The 27,579-nt window shown below is 34.5% G+C and overlaps 1 protein-coding gene and 1 long non-coding RNA gene across 2 annotated transcripts in view; one reads left to right on the top strand and one right to left on the bottom strand.

Annotated features, from left to right (window-relative positions):
- Nucleotides 1-5,860, top strand: part of LOC149775654 (uncharacterized) — a 41,142-nt gene extending 35,282 nt beyond the window's left edge. Inside the window, exon 3 of the long non-coding RNA XR_016416549.1 lies at nucleotides 4,991-5,860. This is a non-coding gene — a long non-coding RNA (uncharacterized LOC149775654). The remainder of the gene's footprint in view (nucleotides 1-4,990) is intronic.
- Nucleotides 5,861-8,807: 2,947 nt separating this feature from the next.
- LOC149775655 (protein mono-ADP-ribosyltransferase PARP4-like) overlaps nucleotides 8,808-27,579 on the bottom strand; it is a 126,873-nt gene continuing 108,101 nt past the window's right edge. Inside the window, exons 34-37 of the mRNA XM_089943841.1 lie at nucleotides 25,808-25,847; nucleotides 24,021-24,078; nucleotides 17,567-17,666; nucleotides 8,808-14,384 (exon numbers count right to left, since the gene is read on the bottom strand). Coding sequence (XP_089799967.1) covers nucleotides 14,047-14,384; nucleotides 17,567-17,666; nucleotides 24,021-24,078; nucleotides 25,808-25,847 — 536 coding nt within the window. The 3' untranslated portion in view covers nucleotides 8,808-14,046. The remainder of the gene's footprint in view (nucleotides 14,385-17,566; nucleotides 17,667-24,020; nucleotides 24,079-25,807; nucleotides 25,848-27,579) is intronic.

Raw genomic sequence — 27,579 nt, forward strand, 5'->3', positions numbered from 1 at the left:
AAACAACAGAATAGTCAATAATATATTGAGGAAAGTTGTAAAAACAACACTTGTATTGTCATCACTAAGATCATTTCTACATAAGTCTGTCAGTATTTTCCCAGAAAATTAATCTCTTGATCTTACATTCATCTAATTCTTATGCAATTTAAACTCGTTCAAAATTTTCATGGTATTATTGAAAAACTTATAAACGGCCCCATGATCTAATTGTTTGAGAAAGAGCTAATATTTTTCCAAATAATCAATGTCATTATGAGCTCTATCATTCAAATCTTCCATTAAAAACATATATTTACTAAAAGCACACATGTGAGTAATTTTGGATCCAAATATAAATTTCATCTCTAGTGTTAAACCTTGAATCTGACAGAAACATAGACAGCTCCAAGAAAAATGTCACAGTCAGTTTTTGAGCAGTTTTATTGACTTTAACACAAAGTATGTAATCTGAGTCACACTGAATAACAGCAAAAACAAAAATGAGACAAAATTATTTTCAAAACATGACAGTTAGTCATCAAATATAATGAGTAAGTCTATGACCTGGAAACCCCCCTAATGACACCACAATGACATCTTTCTGAAACCCCCCTAATGACATCACAATGACATCTTTCTGAAACCCCCCTAATGACACCACAATGACATCTTTCTGAAACCCCCCTAATGACATCACAATGACATCTTTCTGAAACCCCCCTAATGACACCACAATGACATCTTTCTGAAACCCCCCTAATGACATCACAATGACATCTTTCTGAAACCCCCCTAATGACATCACAATGGTGATAGCTATGGGGAATATCAAACATGCAGTTTTAACGGTCAACAGACAGGTGATTGGACAAATTGATGATTTGGATAATCAAGGTTCGTATAAAAGATTTTGTATATTAATGTGAGAAGAAAGCTACACTGATATATTATTGCACACTGCCCACTAAAACTTAATATTTCTGAACATAGGTCACTCTTTGCAATCATGTTACCATCCTAAGAGTAGACTTAATTCCTTCTTGCTACCAAAAGTTTATACATATCAGATATATATCACATAAAAACTTTGACTCCATGCTGTTGTGTAACTCAAGTCTAATTTAAACTTACATTATCACCATTGCTTTACATCACTGTAATTAAGCTGCTTTGAAAATTAAACAAAACAGGGCTCACTCAAAGGGACCGATGTCTTACTACTAAAACAATTTCTAGAAATCACAAGATTATCTGTGATAAAATGATTTTTGAGATGGCCACTATGGGGCCATGCTGGAAGTCATAATTTTTATTCATATTGTTATATTGTTTTTGTGAAAACACCATGCTGAAGAAAACAGCCATTCAGGGGAAGAATAGGTAGGTATATACATATCCTCAGAATGGCAGCCATTTTACAAGTTAGATCATCATTTTAATACAGGAGTAATTAAATACTCCAAGAAAAAATAAAAATGTGTTTTTATAACATTTTTTTAAAAAAGTGGCAGTATGGCCATGTGTTCTGGATTTGTCAAATCTTGGGAGATTACACTGCGATCATCATTACTGAGTGAGCAAAAGCCCATAAGCCACTACTATCATCCCTTGACTGCTCCGGTGACCTAGTGTTTTGGAGCGTCCATCTCGGAAGTGGGAGGTTGTGGATTCTGTCCCTGGCCAAGTCATACCAAAGGCTAACAAAAATGGTACTAACAGCTGCCTTGCTTAGTGCTCAGCATTAATAGGTTAGTGTTAGGTCGGCCTGGTGTCAGGATAATGTGACTGGGTGGGACATCATGCTACATGTCTCCAGCATGATGCCCCAGTGCTGGACATCACTATAAACTGCCACACTGCAGACATCATAGCGATATGACTGAAAATTTGTTAAAGCTACATTAAAAATCCTAATCACACACATAGACACACTATCATTCCTTGAAGAGTAGTGATAGCAAATCTTTTATGATGGCTCCCTTTGCCATAATACTGAAGGTTTAATCAACACCATTTTCAATCATGCTAAACTATATACCAAAAGAAGTCTCTTAGTGAAAACCCCAATGTCAACATGACCATCTGTTAAAAAGTACTGGGTTGCTATTATGAGATTTTAAAAATGGCTCCAATAGCAGTCTTATTCGAGGTCTGGTCAGCACTATTTTCAGTTAAAACCAACTATATATCACAAGAAGTCTTTGAGTCAAAATTCCATGTCACTATGACTATCTATTTAGGAGAAGTAATGATAACATGATTTTCAAGATGGCAACTGTGGTGACCACACTGAAGGTCTAATCACCACCATTTTCTTAAGAAAACCACTTTTCATATGAAGTATTTTAGTGAAAACCCCTTGTCAATGCATCCATCTGTTCAAAGAAGTCCAAATAATGACAATTTCAAGATGGCAACCATGGTGGCCACAATGAAGATCTAATCACCACTATTAAGACAAACCACTTTTCATATAAAGTATTTTAGTGAAAACCACTTGTCAACGCATCCATCTGTTCAAAGAAGTCCAATTAATAACACTTTCATGATGGCCACCATAGCAGACATTTAGAACCAATCATATATAATAAAAATTCGCCTTGGTAAAAACCTCATATTGCTGTGACTATGAACACACATTTAGAAGAAGTAATAACAAAATCGTCAGAATGGCCACCATGCTGACTATACTAGATCATATGTTAGAATGGCACCATTCTCATTTAGTACCAACTGGATCTTTGGGTTGAATCTATCTGTTAAGTTTCATTGCCCTACCTCTCCACCCCACCGCAGTAGTTTGGAAGGAGTTGTGGTAACAAACTTGTGCTAAAAAGCAATGGACAGAAGGCAATCAAATAAGCTCTTTTAATCTTTGACCAATAGTTCTAAAAAAGGTTAAAGATTAAGCTTGTTTTATAATAGTGAAACATAGGTAATCAAGCAATTTAAGGGATATAAAATTTCAGACCATACTGGATTACTGAGTGACAAAATCCATTACTGGTGCATACAGTGAGAAACCCATATTTAGGAGGTTAGCTAAAGAAACAGTTTTGTACTGGGATCTAAAACAGTGTAGGAGCAGATAACACAGGTTTCACTTTATGTCACACATACTAACAGAAATCAGGATATATTCAGGAATGTCTTGATTGTCATGATTGGTTTTGGTTAAAGTTTAATACATTAACTTTATATATCATGTACAATTTTTTTCTCTCAATTAAACTACATGAAACTTGTAAGAAGGTAGCATAACCAACTAAAATTGCATCTCAATGACACGGTCATTCCAACCAATATGGTGCTGTTCAGACACTCTTTCAACTGTCAATACAATTAAGACCTTTCCCAATCACAACTGACAAGACAACAGGATCCTCTTCCTCTAATCATCTGTAAGGACAATATGATCCTCTTTCCTAATAAAAACATTAAGATAATAAGACCCTCTTTCTCTAACCAACGGTCAAGACAACAGGATCCTCTTCCTCTAACCAACTGTCAGGACAATATGACCCTCTTCCTCTAAGCATCTATCAAGACAACAGGATCCTCTTCCTCTAACCATCTTCCAGGACAATATGATCCTCTTTCCTAATACAAACATTAAGACAGTAAGACCCTCTTCCTCCAACTAACTGTCAAGACAATATGATCCTCATCCTCTAACCATCTGTCATGACAATACGATCCTCCTTCCTAATACAAATGTTAAGACAATAAGACCCTCTTCCTCTAACCAACTGTCAAGACAACATGGACCTCTTCTTCTAACCAACTGACAAGATTATATGACTCTCCTCCCTGAACCAAATGTCAAGACAACATGACCCTCATCCTCAATGCAACTGTCAATACAATCAGACCTTTGTCCCCAATCCAACTGTCAGACCAAAGGAACCCCTTCCCCAATTTGACAACAAGACAACAGGAATTTCTGGCATAATCCAACTGCCATGACAACAGGAAGCTCTTCTCGAATTCAATTTTCAGTGCAATTGGGCTTTGTTTGCCATGTCAAGACAATAGCACCCTCTTCCAAAATCCAACTGTTGAGACAATAGGGTACTCTTTCCCATGTAAAGACAATAAGACCAATTTCCCCTAACTTACTGGCAACACAGAGGACTCTCTTCCCCTAATTAACTCTTAAGATCACAGATTCTTCCCAAATCCAACTGTCAAAACAATTGCACACTCTTCTCCTTACCAAAAGTCTGGACAAATCTGACACTCTTACTTTAACCCATTATCATGACAACAGGATAATAGGGTCCCTGTTCCCCAATCCAAATGTTAAGATAATAATACCATCTTGGTCAGACCATATTGGCAATGTTTGTACTACCTATGCTTGTACCCTATGATCTGGAATTGGCAATGTTTATACTACTTACGTGTTTCAATGCAAATATTTCTGGGTGTTAAAAGTCACCTCTAAACAACTTGCTTGACTTGTATATTAAGTTGGTCAAAATATCTTGAACAGTTTGAGAGTTGTGCTCTGGAAATTTAAAAAAAATATTTACAGACTGACAGACAGGAGAGACAAACAAATGGATACTGCACTAGCCAAATCCCTCCTCTCAAATCACTGGAGGATAATAAAAAAAGTATTTAATATCATGAAATAAGTATTATAGATATTACTGAATTTCTTAGGTGTTTTATTTTTATAAAATTATCAAATGTTTAAAGCAAACAAATTTTATTTTAATATTCAGCTTTGTTACACTGAAAGGGTTGCAGACAGTTCCGGAAAAAGGAAATGGCAGGTGTACAAGTCAACCCATAGTGTACCATTACATAACAAGGACCACGTGTACATACATTCAGATAACATTTGGATCTTTCAGGTTTGTTTAAATTAAAAAACCTGAAACCAGTCAAAGACAAAAAATCTTTGTCCAGATTTTTTACTTTTTTATATGAACTCAGTCACTCCCAAAGATTGCCTAAGGCTGTTATTTATATAATTAAAACTAATTTACTTGTTTTTCAGGTGTGACAAGCATGCTGTCAAAAGAATTTTCTCACTGGTCTGTGAATGAACTGCAGCTTTCAACACCCTACTCCTATATTTACTCTGTTGACAGACTTATCTACCCCACACATGATTACCTGACAAATTAATTTGCATCATATTTCAATCAGGTTTTACCTGCAAGTGCAGTTTTTGAGATAAAGCATTTTACCTGAACTCAAGCCTGAATAAGTCTTTCAGAAGAAAGCAGTTCCAAGTTTAAGTACTTTTTTAAAAGTCAGACCCAAATTTTTTGATAATATCAGAAGTGGTTCTTGGTGCTTATCTGGACAACTAAATCTTACTGTAGTAAGAGTTTGTTCATGTGTACTACAGTGAATCACAATATATTAGTGATTGTAATATTTTACAAAATTGTCATGAACTTAAGAATGTTTACAAGAAATAATGTTGTGGTTGTTTTGTACAAAATATAAATTAATTTGGACATCCCACACTGTCATTTGCATTCTGATAACTGCCTTGTTTGGAAATGAGGATATACAATTCTTTTTGCACGTGTTTATAGTATAACATGCAATCACACATCTTGTACAGTTATATAACATCATCACTGGAAAAATATATATTTTTGCACATCAGTAATTCACTATGACTGCATGTTACTAATATGATGAAATTTAAAAACAGTACTGAAATATTGTGATTCACATCATTTGATTCAGATAAACTGAGGGTGTGGCAGCCTTAACCTTAGATGTTTATGCTTATTATAAGTCAGTACACAACTGACACTGAAATCTACTAACCTTGAAACTTAACCCCTGACCATATTGACCTGTGTAACTATCAATTGATTTCATTACAATAAAGATTACAGTAACTTAAGATGGGTAAATTTTACCATATATAAGTCACGTATAAGTCATGTCCAATTACTGTTGCATAATGTGCCAGCTCATCTAGATCCATTTGATTTTTACTTATTTCTCCTAACAAACTGCAAACTGCACAGACCTAGATCTGCTGGAGCATTACAAGTTGGCAGATCTGGATCTATGCAGTTTGAAGTTGGACTTGACTTTTAATAAGGTATACTTTCACTAAGTCAAGAAAGCAACATGATAAAGTATATGTTGATTTGTCAAGATCAACTGTAGAATAACCATTAATCTCTGAACAATACAGTATCATGAATTGTATAACAAAATATCTCAGTTAAGTATAGGATTGAAAAATTATCAAAGCAGAGAAATCCATATCTACTCATTTGAAAGGCATTTTTATAAACTCAAAAATATTATTAATTCATTGAAGTAATTTAAATAATTTATAGTGAAAACTTCATGAAATGTTGATTCAAGGGAACAAGGATGTAACAGTTTGATTTTGCATCAGTTATATAGTGAAATATGCCTAGGTGTAAGACCATCAGTGACCCATACTGCTTTGAACTCTGACAAGCATTCCATAAATAATTATGTAATGATTCACACACGCAAGATCAAGTTCAGTAAAGATGATGTTGATTTCAATAAAGGCATTAATGCATGATTTAAAAACATTCATGATTTACTAATAGAAAGATAGAACAATAAACAAATAGAGAAGCAAAATAATGTGAAGGTTGGTAAGATCAGAAATTCACAGACACAGGGCAAACTCCATCAAAGTTTCTCTATTATTCACTGACATCAAAAGGTTGATTGGCATACAGTAATGAACAGCTGACATCCAACTGATGCAGAAAAGAAACTGTTTTGAAATTTTGATAAAGAAGTTGACAAAGAATATGACAGCATGCTCTTCAAAATAATAGTAATGAATTACTCTCCTACACAAAACCAAAATATGCCAAAAATATGATGCAGATAAAAAAAATCCAATTATGGGATTAACGACTCTTTATGGGAGAAAATGTATAAAATATGACAAAAACAAATATTTCACCCAAAAATGTATCTCCCTTCAGATACATGCAGACTCTATCATAGGGGACCTAACTCTTGAAATATCAGATCAAGATGACAAGAAAATAATTAATAATCCCGATCTTCATGCTTCTCAGTTTCCACTCCATCAGAAGCTCCAAGTTTTGTTTTCACAAGAAGATATTGCTACAAATTGATCGGCAGATGTACTAATTAATGAATGGACTGAAATGACTACACTGTATAATACATTCTGAGTCATACTGAGAAGAAAAGGAAAAAGTCCCTCAAAGGAACTGATACTCTACTGGCTGAAAAGAATTTCCAGGAATCCATGACAACATTGTTTTACTTTCCTTTTATTCTTGTTTACCATAACAATCTCTGCTGCTACTTACAAACTCCAACATACAAAATTTGGTAACAAAAATATTTTCTTACAAGTCTGAAGTAACATGTTCACAAGATACCTGTAAGTGCATGACCTTTGATGTTAAATCTGATATCATGATAGAAAATCACTCATCTCAGCCATGTTAAGATAGACCTACATTTTAATTTTTGTTAAATCTGTAATTAAATATTTGCTTGGGAAAAAAATAAGGTATTTAAATGGAATTATTCAAGATATTCATCATATATATATATATATATATATATATATATATATATATATATATATATATATATATATATATATATATATATATATATTCATGGATCAAATTTGATTAAAAATCATTCATACATGTTTGTGTCATCATGCCCACAAACAAGTTCAGTTTAAAACCTAAATCAAAACTGTTGATCTTAAAATCAATGTCAGTGCAAACTAACAATTTATTCATTACAATGTAACTAAGTACAAAGTCTGGTCAAAATTCACTTACATTGTACAAGTCATTGTGTTCATAAACTCAATCAATTACAAACATGCAAAACAATGGACATGGCTTTGGCTTGACTCCAGGATCAATGTAGTTTCGAAAACTCCTTCACAAAAGTGCAGATGTGCTCTGAACCATTTGCATGCAGAACCAGTTTCGTGTGTATATTACAGAAAGTGTTTCAATGAAATCTCCAGGTCAATGTCATCTTTCATGCAAGAGGAGTAGTGATAACAAGTTTCAAGATGGCCACTATAGTAACTATATTAGATGTCCAGAAGTGTGAATTTCACATAGAACCAACAAAATAAAAGAAGTAATTTTGGTTAAAACTCCATGTCAGCAAAACCATCTATTCAGGAGAAGAAGTAATAACACAATTTTCAAGAGGCCATCAGAGGCATATAGGATTGGCATCATTTTCATTGAGTCCAACAAGTCCTCATAAGAAATCTTTTGGTGAAAACCCACATGTCAATATGACCATCCATTCCAGTATAAATAACAAGATTTTCAAGATGGTCACCTTGGCAGCTACATGTATACGTGAAAATCAGACTGGTATCATTTTTATAGGACCATCTAGATATCATCAGAAGTTTTATGGTGGAAACATCAGGTAGACATGACCTTTTGTTCTGTAGGGGTAACAATAATTTTTTTTTAAAGATGGCTGTTGTCATGGATATGCCATATCAGCATTTTCATTTAGGACCAAGCAGACATCAAAAGAATTCTTTTAGTCAAATCCCACATCAATATGGCCATACATTGTAGTGGAGCTGTGATAAGATTTTCACGATGGTCACTGTGGCAGCCATATTGGATTTACATTTAGGCAGTGCAAGAAATATTTTTTTTTTCAAGATGCTTGACAGTACCTCCAAGTAGTTCAAAAGGAGTTGTGATAGTGAATGGATGAATGGATGGCTGACAGCCATGACATCATCAGAAAAGTGCTTCTGGTCTAAGATCATCAGCGCTAACAAACCATAAAAAAGTGAAAATTATCTGAAATTCATTAAAAATATTTATTTCTTGGTATAAAGTTGCATTACAAATAATCTAATTATGAATGCAAAATGTTGTAAATAAATCAAAACATTGTATAAAATACTGTTCAGTATCAACATAACTGTTAAAAATAAATTTGATGCATTATGTAAGCTATATCACACAGTTTAACATTCAACAAAAGCACAAGAAAATATGAATGAGTCAAAAGGTCTTAAATTATTGGAAAAAAATCAGCGGACGTGCATGCAACTGCACACACATTATTAAATAACTAGTAATTATAAAAAAAACCAGAACAATGAGATAAAAGTAACAATAATGTTAAAGAGGGTATATAAATATTTTCTAAATAACACATATTTCTCATTCAGGTATGTACATGATGTTTCACTAAGAAACAAATCTAATGAATAAAAAAGGTTATAGCTAATGTATACTAAGGTGATGTAAATAAATTTAATACTTAAATTTGAAAATTTTATGGATAATTATCACAGTGCATGCCATACAGGTCACGAAGGCATTCATTACTATTTCAGTAATGGGTGTCATTGTTTGAGTTCATCGAAATGTCTGCCAAACAAAAACATTAGGGACATAACTGTCCAATTAGGCACATAAATTGTCCACTTAGGCATATAAATTATCTAATTAGGCATATACATTGTCCAATTAAGCACATAAATTGTCCACTCAGAAGCCTATTTATAACTCTTTTGGACAAACAAGGATTTCATGATGCAGATATACAAGTTCTCAAGCAGGAAGCAAGATGCCAGCCTGCCTATCAAAACAATCTTGTATCTAACTAACCAATCAGGTACCTTTTTAGTACTAATATAAGTACCCCTACTTCAGGGATGGGGCACTAAAATGAGCCTATATGTATCAAGGGAGCAGTGAATCACAGCCTGTGATTTTTCAACATTTTGGCAAACAGTTTGAAAATGTTCCATACGTATACTGAAGAAATTAAAATGTCCTCATATTTAATACCAGAAACTATGAATTTTATTGGAGAATTATGTGTAAAATAGCCTTTACCTTCTTCATACACTATTTTTTTGGGATCTGCCATATATGTTCATCCAAGAACTACTTCCATTTTCAGCCTCATTTTATCATATGCCATAAAAGGACATTACATCCTTATTTGGAAATGTAAACAGATTATAGTAAATATTGTATGCATTTAATAATGTATTGTTGGCTAGCTAAATATGGTATATCATGCATCATTTGGGAAACAAATTACTACAATAATCTCATGTTATCTGTCATGGTGGACAAAGTATAATTAGAATAAAGACACCAATATAATTTACCTTATATATGCTTAATAACTTTATGATAAAGAAAGAAAATTCTAGTCAGTCACCAATTAAAGAACCTCTTCAACTGTCTAAGGGTTGAGAGACTTGAAAAGTGACATCTGTTCGAAGTTGAGGTACTAAGCTGGGCATTGTAAATAGAGAATGCTTTGAGGTATTTCTCCTTTTTCATCCCTTGTAGCAAGCTTAGCTTGGTCTAAATGCAAGTAAGCCATGTTTATAGGAAGGATGTTGTCCGAGTCATAATGTTGGGTGGGTGACAGGATGTTTGATCCACATGACCTGTCCATGTATCACCTGTGTGAGATGATAATTTGTTTTGCTTGTTCCCTCACTGATCATTAAGAGATGTTGAGTCAAATCTTAAGGAGGAAGGCCCATATGTATTGCCAACAATGAGGAGTCCTGTGGTGGCGACAAAGGTGCTGAAGCTGTCTTTGCTGTTTAACCTCCCTTATTCACCAAAGATTACCCCACTGAGGACATGTCAGCATGTAAGCCTATGGTGTCTTCATCCTTAGCCATGCATTTCTGTGCTTTGATCATGGTCTAATGTGTAACACAAAATAAGTGTGGCATCCGGATGCTAAATATACTAGTCGAGAAAACTCAAATGTTTGTAGCCAACATTGTGGAATTAAACATATATTAAGAGTTTTCTATAGGTCACATAGGCTACCGATGTAAATACCTCATAGGTACCTAATAGGTCACATAGACTACCCATGGAAATACCTAATAGGTACCTAATAGGTCACATAGGCTACCCATGCAAATACCTAATAGGCACCTAATAGGTCACATAGGCTACCCATGCAAATACCTAATAGGTACCTAATAGGTCACATAGGCTACCCATGTAAATACCTAAGAGGTACCTAACAGGTCACATAGGCTACCCATGCAAATACCTAATAGGTCACACAGGCTACCCATGTAAATACCTAAGTATAATTAAATGTGTAATAATGATAAAGTGTGATAAAATTGTAAACGCAAAGCTTTGTCAACAGAGAAAGAAAGACAAGTCAGAAATATAAATGGAGCATATTTTCCTTAGAAGTGAGAACTTCTCCAGCTTGTATCAAAGTTGATTCTGGCTTTGGGAAAGTCTTTCATGGTGACAGAATGCTTCTTAGCACAAGCAGAAGTAGTGACTGAGATAATTCACGGGTTTTGCCACCAATCCCTATATCAAGGGGAGATCATTCTTCCCAATCACCATTTACATTCAGTACCAGCAAACTGTTCACTGCTGTGGCCATACTGAATATCAGATGTGCACAATTTTTTATTTAAAAACTAACATACTGCTATGACTTTCTGTTTAAGAGAGGTAGTGATAACAAGATTTTGAAGATGGCTGTAGTGGCCATACTGAATATCAGATGTGCACCATTTTCATTTAGTACCAGCCGGACATCATAAGACATCTTGTAGTGAAAATACCATGCTTTTATGATCATCCATTTAGGCCGAGTAACAATAAAATATTAGTAATAGAAAACAATCACTAGTACCATACATTTGTTGCTTTGTAGAAATACCAAGCATGTAATTAGCTATTGTTATTTCCCTTTCAATGATTTGGTATCTGTTTTATTGCATTCTGTGGTCACAATAAGCTGAATGTTAAACACCGTGTGTGTGTGTATGTATGTATGTACAAAGTATTCCCTCACTATAATAGTCATGAAAACCCCATGTGAGAACTGATAAAGTATTCCCTCACTACAATACTTTAGTGAAAACCCCATGTAGGAACTGATACAGTTGTTGTTGTTGTTCTAGGGTTTAACGCCATTTTTCAGCACAAGATAGGCTATACATGGCGGCCAGTATAACTGGTGGAGGAAGAACTCTGGAAAACCCAGGGAAGAACCACCAACCCACGAGAAACTACTGGCAGGCTTTCCCACATACCCACGCGAGCCGTGCCTTGGACTTGAACCCATGCAGACAGAGGTGAGATGGCAGTGATCCGGGATGGTGAGCGATTCAGACCACTTGGCCACGAACTGATACAGAATTCCCTCCCTATAATATTCTTCATGGAACCCATAAAAGTGGACCACCTAACAGAAGGTCTCCTAATTTTGTATACTACTATTAAATAATAAGTGGGATCCATGGCAGACCTGCCAACCCTGATGAGTCTGTCTTAGTAAGGCAGTTGATTTTTTTCCCTTAAGATTGATCAGTTTTCAGTAAGGTGTAACGAAATATCAATAACTGCTACTGTAAAGCTGGAAAACATAATTAAAAATGTGATGCAGCGAAGATAAACATCATGTTCAACTGAAAAGTTTGTAAAGGATGCAATCATATCTCCCACCATGAGACATAATCAAATTGGCACATGATGTCCAATAAATGTAATTGTGGCCTTTCCAGCTTTTATTCACAAAGAATCTGAATACTCCTTTTTATTCTTCTGTGTTGATTATTAACTCTTTTTTAGAAGCTTTTTTTACCCTTTTGTAATAAACATGCACTGCTTTCTGGATGCCATTTTGTTAAAAATTCTAAAATCAACAGTTTGATCATGCAGATGCTTTTCATGAACAAATAGGTGTAGTTTAAAGCATCTGGGGTGCTGCTGCTAATATGAAACCCCAGATCCAAATCAAGCATGGATGGACCAAATATCTGGAATTTTTGGCAGCGATAATTTTTCCACAGTTTTTGCTTGTATATCATCATAAGTCTGTAACTTAAGGATAATTTTCACAAGACTTACAGCAAGATCATAAGGATTGGCAGGTCTGTCATGGCCATACCAACCTTATACTGAGGTGGCTTAAGATAAGGAGGTACTGCACGCCAAAAAAATAAAAACTAATAGTAAAACATTCCCTAAGCATAATGCTATTAATGAAAGTCACACAAGTTTATTACCTTGAAAGCTTGGCTATCTAGGATATGCTGTCAATATAATGTGGTAATGTACACAAAAACACCAAAAAATGTTTAATAAATGACAGTAAACAACATTAGTACTGATTTTCATCAACCATGAAATAAAATCAAAGGAAATGCAAGTATGCCAGAGCTTCTATATTGTGCCCATAATCAAAGCATTGCTGTAAAATGTGTGACCTTCAGGCCAAGGTCAAAAGGTTAAGCAAACATGTCAGAGAATGAACTGTCTTATCTTAAATATAAATGATTAATCCAACATAGAAAGAAAATCCATCAAGGTGTTTAGGAAATATAAGCAAATACAAGTAGTTTAACATTTCCTAAGACTTTGACCTTCACCCTGAAGCCAAAGAGGCATACATGCATGACACAAAATGAATGGTCTCACCTTCATCCTGATTCAACCCAAGTATAAAGAAGATCCAATAAGGTGTTTTAGGAAATAAAAGAAAATGGAAACATGTTAATCAAAACCTTAATGTAAGTTTCCCTGACTATGACCTTGACTCCTAGGCCAAAGGGTAAGTGTGCATTTGGTAGAATGGACTGTCTTAGCTTCATAATGATTCATCTAAAGTATGAACAGAATCTCTCAAGGGCTTTAGGAAAAATAGGCAATGGCAATTCTTTAACTTTAGCCTTGATGCATATTTTGTATGACTGAGAATGACCTTAACCCAAAGGTAAAAGAAGCAATGCAAGGGCATGAAAAAATGAAATATCATAATGAAGCCAAGAAAAAAAAAGGGTTTAGAAAATAATATGAAAATAAAAACGTCAACTCCTGATGCCATTGCCATCAGAAAAGTTACTCCTATGTCTCACTTCCCACTAACGTGGGCTCAACAAAAATAAACTGTTAGGCATTATAGTAGTGTTCACTCTACTGTCAAGACTTGCTGAACATAGAACTTATTTCAGCTCATTTTCATAACTCTCACTGGAATCAATAACTCATGTAAATCATTTATATATGCCACAAAGAGTCAATCCAATATAGCATTCACAATATTCTCAAGGAACTCTCTCAAGGTATGTCCAAGTCCAAGTCTGCGATACACATGGGACAGCTTCTGTTGTCTTAGCAACCAATTCAATGCACTGACCATGTGAACTGGGAGAAAAACAAAGGTCACTTTGTTGTCAGGTTCGCGGATGTAAATAGTCTGGCTCAGTTGCTGCTCAAAGTCTTTGATATCCAGCTCCATTTCTGGTGTAACTTTCAATCCATCATTATGAAAAGAACGGTACACGATGTCAATGAATGTGATTAAAACAGCCATAGTTGCCAGAACTCTTTCTGCATTCCTGCAGATTTCCTGATCTGTAATTAAGCAATTCAAGTATTGTTATTAAGTGTTTTATATGGAAAGCTACCAATATTTTATGAGATGACATCAACAAAATGACTTTTAGTAAACCTATTTCATATTTGTATGCCCCCATTGTGATAGCAGAAGAGGGACATAATTGTGATAGTAGAAGAGGGACATATTTGTGATAGTAGAAGAGGGACATAGTTATGATAGTAGAAGAGGGACATATTTGTGATAGTAGAAGAGGGACATAGTTATGATAGTAGAAGAGGGACATAGTTGTGATAGTAGAGGAGGGACATATTTGTGATAGTAGAAGAGGGACATAGTTGTGATAGTAGAAGAGGGACATAGTTGTGATAGTAGAAGAGGGACATAGTTGTGATAGTAGAAGAGGGACATAGTTATGATAGTAGAAGAGGGACATATTTGTGATAGTAGAAGAGGGACATAGTTGTGATAGTAGAAGAGGGACATAGTTGTGATAGTAGAAGAGGGACATAGTTGTGATAGTAGAAGAGGGACACAGTTGTGATAGTAGAATGGGGTGTAGTTTTGTAGACATTAATCCATGCAATGGCATAATTTTAAAAAAAGTAAAATGTATTGCGCATCTCCATTGACAAAATTTAGACAATGTAGAAAAAGAAAACTAGTTATTGCTTATAACAATAGCCTTCATTTATTATTAAATGTTCCAAGATAGTACACAGTGCCTCTAACATTATTGTAAATTATAACGTATTTAGTTTTTAAGAATTAATGAGAAGGTATGTTTTCAATGACAACACTAATAGCTAATAATAAGAATTGTTTCTTGAAATCTCTGTGGAACCATGATATTCATTTTAAATCTCAGATTAGAAATAGATGGAACAAATCACTCTTTAAATATTTTGCACAATTTTTTCTTAATGATGGCAGACACAATGATTAGGTCATATATGTGTATATCTAAGGCACATACAATTTTTAATTTTTCTTGAGTGTAACAACTGATTCAGAAGCAACCATCTTTAAATTTATGTCAATTAAAGAACTAACAGCAATTTAAACAAAAGAATACATTTCATCGGCTACGGTTACATGTAATCTACCACAACACCTACTTGACTGAGGAAGTTACTTTTAGTACAAACAATTCTATTCACAACTTCACACATTTTACATAAGTATTTTGAGATCATTTACAGTGCTTCTCCTAGCATAAGCCAAGAATGCGTACCTATTTAATTTTTCGAATGGGGACAAGGACTTATATTCAGGAGAATGTTTATCTGTAGTCCTAGCATAAATGTTCTGGAATCTAGGCATCCTGTCAGGAATATATCACAACAAACATTAATATACAGGGGATAAAAAACAATTTACATGCCAATTTTGATAACTTCATAGACTCACAATTAGCATGGACAAAGAATTAAGAGTTCTGAGACATGTTTAAAAACATGTCCTTCACAGCTCTGAATAGATATATTCCATCAAAACAAGTCACTAGCAGATGAAGCACCCCATGGAACAACAAAGAAATACAAACAAAAAGTGTACAATAATGAATGCATACATCCAAACAAACAAACTAGAGGAAAGTTTGGGAATGCTTTACAACTACATGTGTCTATGTAAAGATACAGACAAAAAAACATGAGTAATGTATCTTCAGCCTCCTAGAGAGTGATATCAAATGATGAAATCACAAAACTGTATGGAAGTTGGAAAACAATACTGGCAATAAATAAAAGCCAGGAAAAGATACGATAGAGGTCAGCTTACACATTAGGTGTAAATGATCAGTATATTAAAGACAGGCATGTGAAAGTAGAAGCATTAAGTTAACAGTAAAAGTCAGTATGTACAGCACAAGAGCTTCAAATATGCCTGAGCTCAAAGATCCCATGAAGTCTTTATTTTCTTCCATTTTGCAATCAGCTTTGCTTGAAAGCAACTCACCATGGCAGATATTGAGATCACTGTCTTCTTCTATCACATGTTTGAGGACTCCAATATCTCCATCTGGATACTTTTGCTTGTCCTGCTGTCTGTTTGTTTGGTCCCTAGCATTCTGTTTAGTCTTTCTTTGACTCTTCTCTGCTCCCTAACAGAAGACTCGTGTCTTTAACAGCCTACAAGATTCTTACATGGCTCATGTTGATATTGTGTCAGATGTCTTTAGCAGCTTATGAGTTTCTTACATGGCCCATGTAGATATTCTGTCACATGTCTTTAGTAGATGAGTTTCTTACATGGCCCATGTTGATATTTTGTCACATGTCTTTAGCAGCCTACAAGATTCTTACATGGCCCATGTAGATATTCTGTCACATGTCTTTAGTAGATGAGTTTCTTACATGGCCCATGTAGTTATTCTGTCACATGTCTTTAGTAGATGAGTTTCTTACATGGCCCATGCTGATATCTTGTCACATGTCTTTAGTAGATGAGTTTCTTACATGGCCCATGTTGATATTTTGTCACATGTCTTTAGCAGCCTATGAGTTTCTTACATGGCCCATGTAGATATTCTGTCACATGTCTTTAGTAGATGAGTTTCTTACATGGCCCATGTTGATATTTTGTCACATGTCTTTAGCAGCCTATGAGTTTCTTACATGGCCAATGTTGATATTTTGTCAGCTAATTAACTGGTCAGATTCAAGATGAGACACACGATGCAATGTGAATGTTCAGCTCCAGTATTTATACTTATTTGGACTAGCATGACATATCTTAAATATATCTCACTGCATGAGCGGGAAACAACCAAGATAATGCATTATAATTATGTTTGGCACATCAAAGTTTTAGCTACAGCAAATTACCCTTTAAAAACCATGCCGCATCAATAGAACATTGATCACTTTTAAGTCACAAAGATGGCATCAAATACTGTTATTTAAGGGTGAAAATAAAAGAAGAACCAAGTTTAATTTCCAAAAAGTAAATAAACTGCAAATTTCATACAATATTTTATTATTTTGATTCATGATATAAACCAATTTAACTGTAATACAAAATCCAGTCACATAAAAGATGTTGCCCAAATGTGCCTGAGATGAAAAATTAACACTTCGTCTATGTTGTTTTTAGGTGCCTGCACATCATACATTTAAAATTATTGTAAGCATTCCAGTATATAGTACTGATATGCTTGGTGAGTCACTATTTAAATCTCTGAACAAGTCAGACTTACCAAAAGCATAAAGACCCCTTGTATACATCTCTGCTAATGTATCCTTCAAGGAAAGGTTTAATGCGCTGCAAAGTTCAGTTGTTACCTCCCAGTACTGTCCCTGAAAATACAAAGAGCTTGGCTTTGGAAACATTGCTGCATGTATTGAAACTATGGGCAGCGTTTTACACAGATTAGAGCTGGATCAAAATTATTTTCTTAGAGTTTGAATTAATTCATTAAGGAAGAAGATGCACCAAAAACAAACTCTGAAAATTGCACTGGGAATTTTATCATGAAAAATAGTCAATATAATAAGGCATCCTTTCCAGAAATTCAAGATTAGATCATTTCTACTGTTGAGAGTTGAAACCATTTCTAATATTCGTTAGAAATAACAAAATTTTCATATGCGCTTCATAGTACAAACATTAGATGTCAGTTTGGCACCATTTTAATTTAGGACAAATTGGACATCAGTAGAAGTCATTTGGTGAAAAACCCATGTCGTAATCATCATCCATTCATGGGGAGAAATGACAACAAGATTTTTATGATAGTTGTCATGGCAGCCACACTGTATGGCTGACTGGTATCATTTTCATTTATGACCAACTAAGTATCAATTAAGATCAAATGTTCATCATAATAAGCCTTCTGGTCAAAACCCCACATCAAAATGACTTTATGGTCGAGTAGAGTTGTGACAAGATTTTTAAGATTGCTGTCAAGGTGGCCATATTGGATATCAGATTGGCATAATTTTTACTTAGGACCAGCTAGATATCATCAGAAGTCTTTTGGCAAAAACCCCATTCTGATACAAACATCCATTCATGAGGAGTAGCAATAAAAAGATTTTCAAGATGGCTGCTATGGTAACCACATTGGATGTCAGATTAGCACCATTTTCATTTAGGACCAACTAGACATCGTAGAAAGTCTATGTGATAACAATAGTTTTAAGATGGCCACTGTGGCAGACATACTGACTGTCTGAGTAGACCATTTTCATTTGGAACCAGCCAGACCAAGGGATCAATATGCATGTACAGTTTCAAGGCAGTCCTCGAAGATGTTTAGGAGGAGTAGTGACAACAAAACTTGTTCTAATGAATAGGCAGACCAGCAGAATTAAAAATAAACCTTATTTTTGATCATATAGTGGTGATAATAAACAGATTGTGGTCTCAATCTTTTAAAATCATTCTTCTTAGAGACTGCCTGGTAATAATCTTTTAAAATCATTCTTCTTAGGGTCTGCCTAGTCTTAATCTTTTAAAATATCAGAAATTACAATGTAAAGTTATTAATACTGAAAGTTTCTGGTGAATAAATACAGATACAGCTATTTCAAACTGCCTTGGTTACTGAGCTGGGATGGATGTATACAGGTCTGTCATGGATGAATAAATGTGATCATAAACACCAATACTTAACTTGGGTTAGTAAAGCACAAAATGTATATCGCACTGACCTTCTTTGGTTTTAAGGCCATTGTTGCTACAGAGATATATCCAGTTATCAAGTTTGATGACTGGAACATAAATGCATCCAATACATGAACTTTCCATGCTACATTTCATCAAAATCACTGAGTATGTTATATAGGTCACAGAGACTTACTTTGTCTGGAGGGATATAGGTCTTGTCAAGAAACATCCACTCACCAAGATTCATGATTTATGGCTGGATAGCATGCATATAACATGCCAAATACTCATAAATTCCGAAACTTAAGAAAAACAAGAAGAAAAAATGAAATATTGGCCACAATTAGCTTCTTTTATTGTAAGAGTGTGGTAGTAACAGACATGCAAACCATCATAAATTTCACAATTACACCTCTCCCTCGATAATACGCACACAATGGGGTCCATAAACATAGATAGCACTGTAAGTGAGGGTGCAAGTTACAAAACGACCTCCAAAAATCAAAAAAATCGCTTTGACATTGAGAAAACTGAGGGGGTGGGGGGCAGCATTAGGGAATTGGGCTGTTTAATGACTGAATCACCATTTTACAATCATGTCGATAATAATTTATAATAATGCACTTTTTCTAATGAAGTTGTTCGTTATTCTGTTTAAATAACATTTATTTTCAAAATGTCCAGCATGTGAAAGATCATTCCAACTGGTTTCAACAACCACCATATGTACGAGAAAAAATCTGTATTACATCACTGCTTTTTGTTTTCTTGATGAGTCTGGTTCCCATAGTGGAGTTTAATGGTAACCTGCCAAATTGGGAGCCCACAGAGCAGGGAACTAGACTAACTGTTGATACACCACCAAACAAGATTCCTTTTTTTCAAAAACATGCGATATTTTTTTCAAGAGACAGTCATCTACATCAAAACTAAATTTTTGTATTGTTCAATTAGTACAATATTGATGTTGTGATTTAATTGGAAGTAATAATGATTCTTCTTATCATCCTTGAGGATATCTCTAAGTGCTAGTTCAAGAATACTCTGAAAATCACTTGCCCACAACGGTCTGTATCTGTGAAATCAAGCTCTTTATTTTACAAAGTATTCATTTTGCTTGTCTGCCTTTTTATCTTTGATCAGTTATAAAAGAGTCGGTTAATTTAAGGTAGTTTATGTTACATACACAATAAAATTTATAACAGTGCTTGATTGATAAAATGAAGTGAGTTCACCTGACATATAACAGGGGCCCGCTAGATTTTAAGTTTGTAGGATTTTTGTACCTTTTAACTTTTCTTTTATTCCATCTCTTTTATTTGATTAAAAAACATAATTAACGTGCTAATGCAAAGGAGGCCAGCTTTTAATTCAGTGCAACAATACAACAAATACTTCCTCAAGTCAGTTATCAAAACACAGTTGGCACTTAATTAGGTTCTCTGAGAAACGCTTATGGACATATCTGTTACAGTAGATTGATGCATTTTACGTTTAATTACAAGAGAAAACATTACATTTATGATGATTACACTTAAAAGGAACTAAAAGATAGAACTAGAACACAAGTTTCAATTGATAAAAAAATTATTTAATTTTTATGTATTTATTTAAAGTACTGCCTCCACTTGGTGTGACATTTTCATTGATCGAAATTTCCTTATATATCATTATTGCGGTGTACTAGGAATGTTGTTTGGAAAGAAAATGTAAAAAATTGCATGACCTATTTTTTAATTTGATATTTCATAGTGTTGATTAAAATGTCCAGGTTCTACCTACCGTTTTTGACGATAAAAAGAGCGATATATCAAAGTTTCTCTTACCAATTTTGATCGCAATTTTCTTCAAGTTCAACAAAAAGGGATCAATTTTTGGTATATTTTCTGGTAAAAAAAATGGGATCCACACCTGACCTCGCATTATAAGCGGGTTCGCAAGTCATCAGGGCGTGAGTTATTAAGGGAGTGGTGTACTGCATGAACAATCCTGAGAAATAAACATCAAACATAATATTTAACCCAAGCTAGTGAAGCGTAAAATATGTCTGATATTTACCAATTGCTGAAATGAGGGAGTAGTATTCATAACAATGTATCCACAAGTTTAACCCTTTACCTCATGCAAGCATCTTTGGATGCCTCTACTCCATTCACATGGAAGCGCCTTTTGACACCTCTACAAGATTCGCATGGAAGCGCCTTTTGATGCCGGCTGTAAACATCAGCCATTTTGAGCTGGTTTTCATAGCGCCACTTTCGGGGAAAACCCCTCAATTAGATACTAGAGTAATTTCTGCGAATGACAATTATGTCAGATCACGTGGTCGCTATTTATGCACTGGTCGATATCTGCTATTTAAAGTAACCGGGTCGTAATCTCCACTCTCCAAAATGGCGGCCGCGGATTTCATTCAGTACATACAAAGTTTTCATGATTAGAATCACAACCACGAAAGAGTCAATAAGTTAGGTAAAGTCTCTGATGTTGATGTAGGCAGCAATTAGTTTTTGTAAATTATCAAATTCAGATGACTTAGTGATGTAGATGCACACGAAAACCTTGTAAATTTTGAGTATCAGAAATGGCAGCTACGGTTGGTCACGCGGCCTCACTGACATGACAGTGAACAAGTTCTCTCTTGATTTTAAAGCACATACAAATTATTACATGAAAAATAATTACACGGCTATAACACTTGGACTTTACTCTTAAATTTTTCCACATATAATAGATGTGTACCAAAAATGTAAAATGGTTAAAACTGCTGTTAAACGTAACATACACTACATTGCTTAACAGTTCACAGGCAGGATTTCATTCAGTACTTACGAAGTTTTCACGATTAGAATCACAACAATGAAAGATTCAATAACTTAGGTAAAGGCTCTGATATTTATGTAGGCAGCAATTAGTTTTTATTGATTATCAAATTCAGATGACTTTGTGATGTAGACGCAGACGAAAAACCTGTAAATTTCGAGTATGGGAAATGTCAGCTACAGTTGGTCACGCGGCCTCACTGACATGACAGTGAACGAGTTCTCTCTTGATTTTAAAGCACATAAAACATTCTTCTGTGAAAAATAATTATACAGCTATAACAATCGGACTTTACTCTTAAATTTTTCCACATATAATAGATGTGTACCAAAAATGTAAAACGGTTAAAACTGCTGTTAAACATAACATACACTACATTGCTTAACAGTTCACAGGCAGACCTATGCGTATGCTGTCGACTAGGTAACAGGTGTTCTATTTATAGTGTGCTGCACTTTGTCACTATGCTCTATGAGGTAAAGGGTTAATGAGCTTATATAACATAGCATGCCCAAAATCTATATGGTCATGAACTAATTGCAACAATTTAACCAAAGCCAGTCAAATCTGAAAAATAAGTCACAGTAACCTTATTTGTTATATGTGTGGTACTAAGAGATGTATAAAATCACCTAATTTAAGAAATACAGCAATAAAATTGAAGCCAGTGAAATGTGAAATATAAGTCACAGTGACATACTTATAACATCAGTGTGTAGTCTTTATCAAGATGCATTCTCTTGCGATGTTTCATGATTTCTGGTATAGCAGTATTATACAACAGATAAACACCAACGTGGTCACGGGTTAAATGCAAAAACATAAGACAGAATAATGTTAAATGTAGGTCACAATGACATTCTTTTGTTGTATGGGTTATGGTACTAACAGAGATGCATTCAGTCTAGTTGATGATTTTAGCATGAACAGAGCTTGAGACATAAAATAACTAAACCAAAGTCTGTGAAGCATGAAATATATGCCACAGTGACCTACTTCTGTGATACGAGTGTAGCACTCATCAAAATGCATTCCCTCACCAACTTTCATGAATTTAGGTATAAAAGTATATGTACAGGGTTCTAACAGCCTATTTGGTCATGTGCTAAATGCACAAACTTAATCCACAGCAGTAAAAAATGTGACATGTTGGCAATAGTGAGTAGTACGTGGCATGGTCATGGAACTAACAGAGTTGAATACAATCACTGTGTTTGATGATTCTAACATGAATAAAGCATGCATAAAGCTAAAGAAATAAACTTGACACCAAATTTAACTATAGTCAGTGAAGTATGAAATATGGGTTAAGTGATCTACCTTTGTGATGAGCGTGTAGTACTCATCAAGTACTCATCAAGATGAATTCTGTCACCAACTTTCATGAATCTTGGTATAAAAATATATATAGAGGTTGCTAAAAACTATTTAACAATGAGCTAAAAACAGACCTTGAAAAATAAGCCTAAATCAGCCAATTTTATCAAATCTGAAAGTCATTGCATGAAATATAGGTAACAGTGACCTACTTATGTGATAAGAATGTATTCATGAAGATGTATCTCCTCACCAACTTTCATGAATCTGGGTATAACAGTATATATCCATAGAAAACTAAAACCCTTACTCACTATTGTATTATGTGCCGGCAGATCAGGGGCTATGTTATTTGTTGTACTAATTACTCTTAACAGATCCAGTTCTGCCTGTGTGTGTGTGATTTGGACTTTTAGCATAGCTTTAACACTGTTTCAGTCATATCACTAAGATGTCTGCAGTGTGGCAATTTACAGTGATGTCAAGCACTGGGGCATCATGCTGCAGACATGTAGCATAATGTTCCACACAGTCACATTATTCTGACACCAGGTTAACCAGTCCTAACACTAACCTCTTAATGTTGAGAGCCTATTGAGGCAGTTGTTAGTACCAGATTTATAAGTCTCTGGTATCACCCAGCTGGGGTTTGAACACATGACCTCCCGCATCTGAGGTCAACACTTGAACCATTAAGGCCATCAGAGCAGTCATTCTGCAGGTACATTAAGAAATGGCATATCTGTGTCACTACAGTGTTCAGTTGGACTCCATCTATAAGTGAGTGTAGATAGTATACCCTTCTATTTTGCATTTTGCATCATAAGAAAGGGATTTTTACAATTCTCAACAAAACTGAAGTCTGGAAGTGAAGTAAATCAGTGTGTGTCCTCTGTACTTACATTTACCATTGGAATTGACTTATCTGGGATGCACATATCAATGTAAGTCAATCTGGTCCTGAAATAATAATAAAAAAATGCTGATTAGCATAACATCTAGTTTTCCGCACTGCTGACTTTCTTCCAATTTTTACATGTCCATTTTTTCCATTAAAAATAAACAAAGATTAATTCACATTTTTGCAAGCTAGTTCTACTTTAACCCCCTATTTGTTCAAAATAATACAGCTAAAAGTCTGTATCCATAATTATTGCTAAAAGTCTGTATCCATAATTATTGCTAAAAGTCTGTATCCATTATTATTGCTCTTCAGTAAATATTGACATTAATAAAATTATCTTGCTGTTTATTTAAAAAATTTCAATGGGCAAAAACCTTTTTAAAAAACAATTTGAGCATCCACAATGAATAATAATATTTTACAACTTAAATGCATCCCTTGACAAACTAACGATGATTACAAATGTATGTGTTTTGTATCATATGCACATTAGTGTAATTCTTTTTTAAATAGACAATATGACCATTCTGTGCAAATACTTCAAAATGGTAAACTAGGAAATCACCATTTTTCATGCAGTACAAATTTTCATGAATTTTATGGTTCCCCAAACCACAAATTTAAAGATACATCAAATGAATGTTAAGAGTACCCTACCTCCATGAATTTAAAGACACATCAAATGAATGTTAAGAGTACCCTACCTTCCAAACCATGAATTTAAGTACCAAAAATCATGATCAATGAAAATCTCATTAATGCCCACTGGTGACAACACTGTAATAAATAAATACCAATTAAATAAAAAATTTCAGGTGACATTTTTGTTTTAGTTCAATCTTTTAATTTGGTTTTGAATGGAATCATTGTAAATGCAATATGTCCTCTTGTATCCATACTTAAAAATGTCTATCTACTGTCACAGCTATGTGTACGAGCATTTCTGTGATAACTAATTCAGTGTTGCCCATATTTTGATCTCCAACATGCAGAATTATTTCTTGTTTTGTCACACTCAGTTAACAGCAGACCTACTTTTTATTATCACATTAAATATGTCTTTTGTATTAAATCAAATATTGGGATGGAATAAAAGAAAAGTTCAAAGGCATGCAAATTCTACCTGTGTAAGAGCTAAAGGTCACAGTCATGTCAGGTCAACTCATTTCAATTGATCTAGCAAACACCGTTATAGATATTAATATGTAAGTAATGCAATTAAACTACTTTAAATTAGACTACTTATTCACAAGTGTCATGGCAACCAAGCAAACTGAGAACTTGATGAACAGCAAGCTTTGTTTCTCAGATATGGTTCACCATGGAGAAGCAAGTTCCGGAGTTTGTTGTAAATTGAAAATTCTTCAACTCTGTGATTTCAGCAGTTTAAAAGTTAGTTTTTGTCTCTGAAAACAGGTGAAAAGTTATATTCAACTAAACCTCTGATTTTGGCATTTACTATAGTCTCCTGACAATGACCTTTGAGCTAGGAACATGATTATGGTGCATGTAACACCATCAAACAATGATGTATACAGTATATGGGGAAAAGTTTCAATAAAATATCCCCAGTAGTTCAAAAAGTTACATGCCCATTAATAAAACACATGGCACAGTTAATGTTTCCATTGCTTTGACTCTGATCTAGGTTCCTGATTATGGTATGTGATACAACAACCAGTCATGATTAGTATCTGGGTCATGTTTCATCAACCTCCAGCAGTTAAGATGCATTGACCAATGCCATTTCATAATATGCCCAGTCAAGAATTCTATAGATCTTACCATGGCTGCAGCTTTTCTTTTTCATCAATTACTCTTCTTACTGTAAATACACAAATAAAGAAAATCATCAAAACAAATTAGTCAACATAAATTTGTGTGTGAGTGTGTGTGTGATTTGGATTTTTAACGTAGCTTTAACATTCTTTTCAGTCATATTGCTAAGATGTCTGCAGTGTGGCAGTTTATAGTGATGTATAGCACTGGGGCATCATGCTGCAGACATGTAGCATGATGTCCCACCCGGTCACATTATCCTGACACCAGGCTGACCAGTCCTAACATTAACTTCTTAATGCTGAATGCCAAGTGAGGCAGCTGTTTGTACCATTTTTGTAAGTCTTTGGTTCGACTCAGCCGGGGATTGAACCCACAACCTTTCGCATCTGAGGCGGACCCTCTAACCACTAGGCCACCTGAGCGGTTCAACATAAATTTGATCATGGCAAAAATTAAGTCATACACATTTCATTCTAAAATATTTTCATATAGTGCAGAGTTCATGGTCAAGGAGATGACAAAACTGAAGGCAGAAAATGGTCCAAAAGTCTTACCAAGTCATAACTGGACATTCTAGAATTTTAAGAGATCTTCAGTTCTTTATTTTGTATCATACAGTTAATCCTTTGCAATGTTCTGTTTTATAATAATAATAATTTAATAATAATAATAATAATAATACTTTATTTCATGAGAGCAACTCAGCTTATTTACATTCTTTCCTGAAGTCATCTACAACATTCTACATGATTTCTAATCCTATTTTAAGCAGAATGTATGTAACAAATTGAAATGAAACAATGTAAATGTGCAAAATGTGTGCATATTAAATAATAATTAGTTATAAAACAAAGCAATACACACAGTTCAGCAAGAACAAAATATAATCTGTTGACATATCTAAGAAAAATTACATTAAATTTTGTGGAAAGACATATCTGTCTACATTCATTGTGTTTTAACCATATCTAGCTTCCTGTGCTTAAATATTTCACTGATTCTTCTGAATTTCAATATCACAGACATACAATTACACAATACAATATCATATATTACCCAGCTTTTGGCACATCTCCAAAGACATTATATTGGCTGCTGCATTCATGTCACCTTGAGTGGAATGAAAATCAGGATGCCAATGGAAAAAAATCAGGATTTGGAGAAAACAAATCAGAATCAGTGTTGGCAATCATATATTTACAAAAACTTTGCAAAGGATTTGACACCTCTGCTGTCTTATGCTATGTACTTAATGTAAAAATGTATGCTACAGTCGTAACTTGAAAATCTGTCATTTTCCATTTTCATCTTTTATCCTGATGTTTAGTGTTAATTCAATTAACACACTAAATATCAGCATAACAGATGAATTGCAGAAATTCTGCACCACTCACACCTGTCAACTATTCAAAAGCCATGTAAGGAGACTGAATAACAAAATAGAGAGATTGGGACCTAAAATCGAATGGTTTTTCGCAGCATTTTATAACCTTGTTTTCACTAAATATTGACTGTTCTTCCAGGTCCAATATGCATGAAATTCTCAAAGGATGCGATGTTTCTATCTGTGACATGCCTTATTTTTCCCCAGGATGTGCCCTCTTTTCATATTCTGGTCATCTGAGGCCAAACTCACACAACAGCTAATGGTTAGTCTTAAGTAAACAAGTAAGAAAGCCAAGGTGATTAATTTATAGTTAATCCTTATTATTGAAATTATCTTGTGAAAATGACTGGTCTTCCAACATCATTCAAAGAACCCATGTTCTACAGTG

The sequence above is a fragment of the Sinohyriopsis cumingii genome, chromosome 19 (genome assembly GCF_028554795.1).
Source record: "Sinohyriopsis cumingii isolate HCF-2022 chromosome 19, ASM2855479v2, whole genome shotgun sequence".
In the NCBI taxonomy this organism is placed as follows: domain Eukaryota; kingdom Metazoa; phylum Mollusca; class Bivalvia; order Unionida; family Unionidae; genus Sinohyriopsis; species Sinohyriopsis cumingii.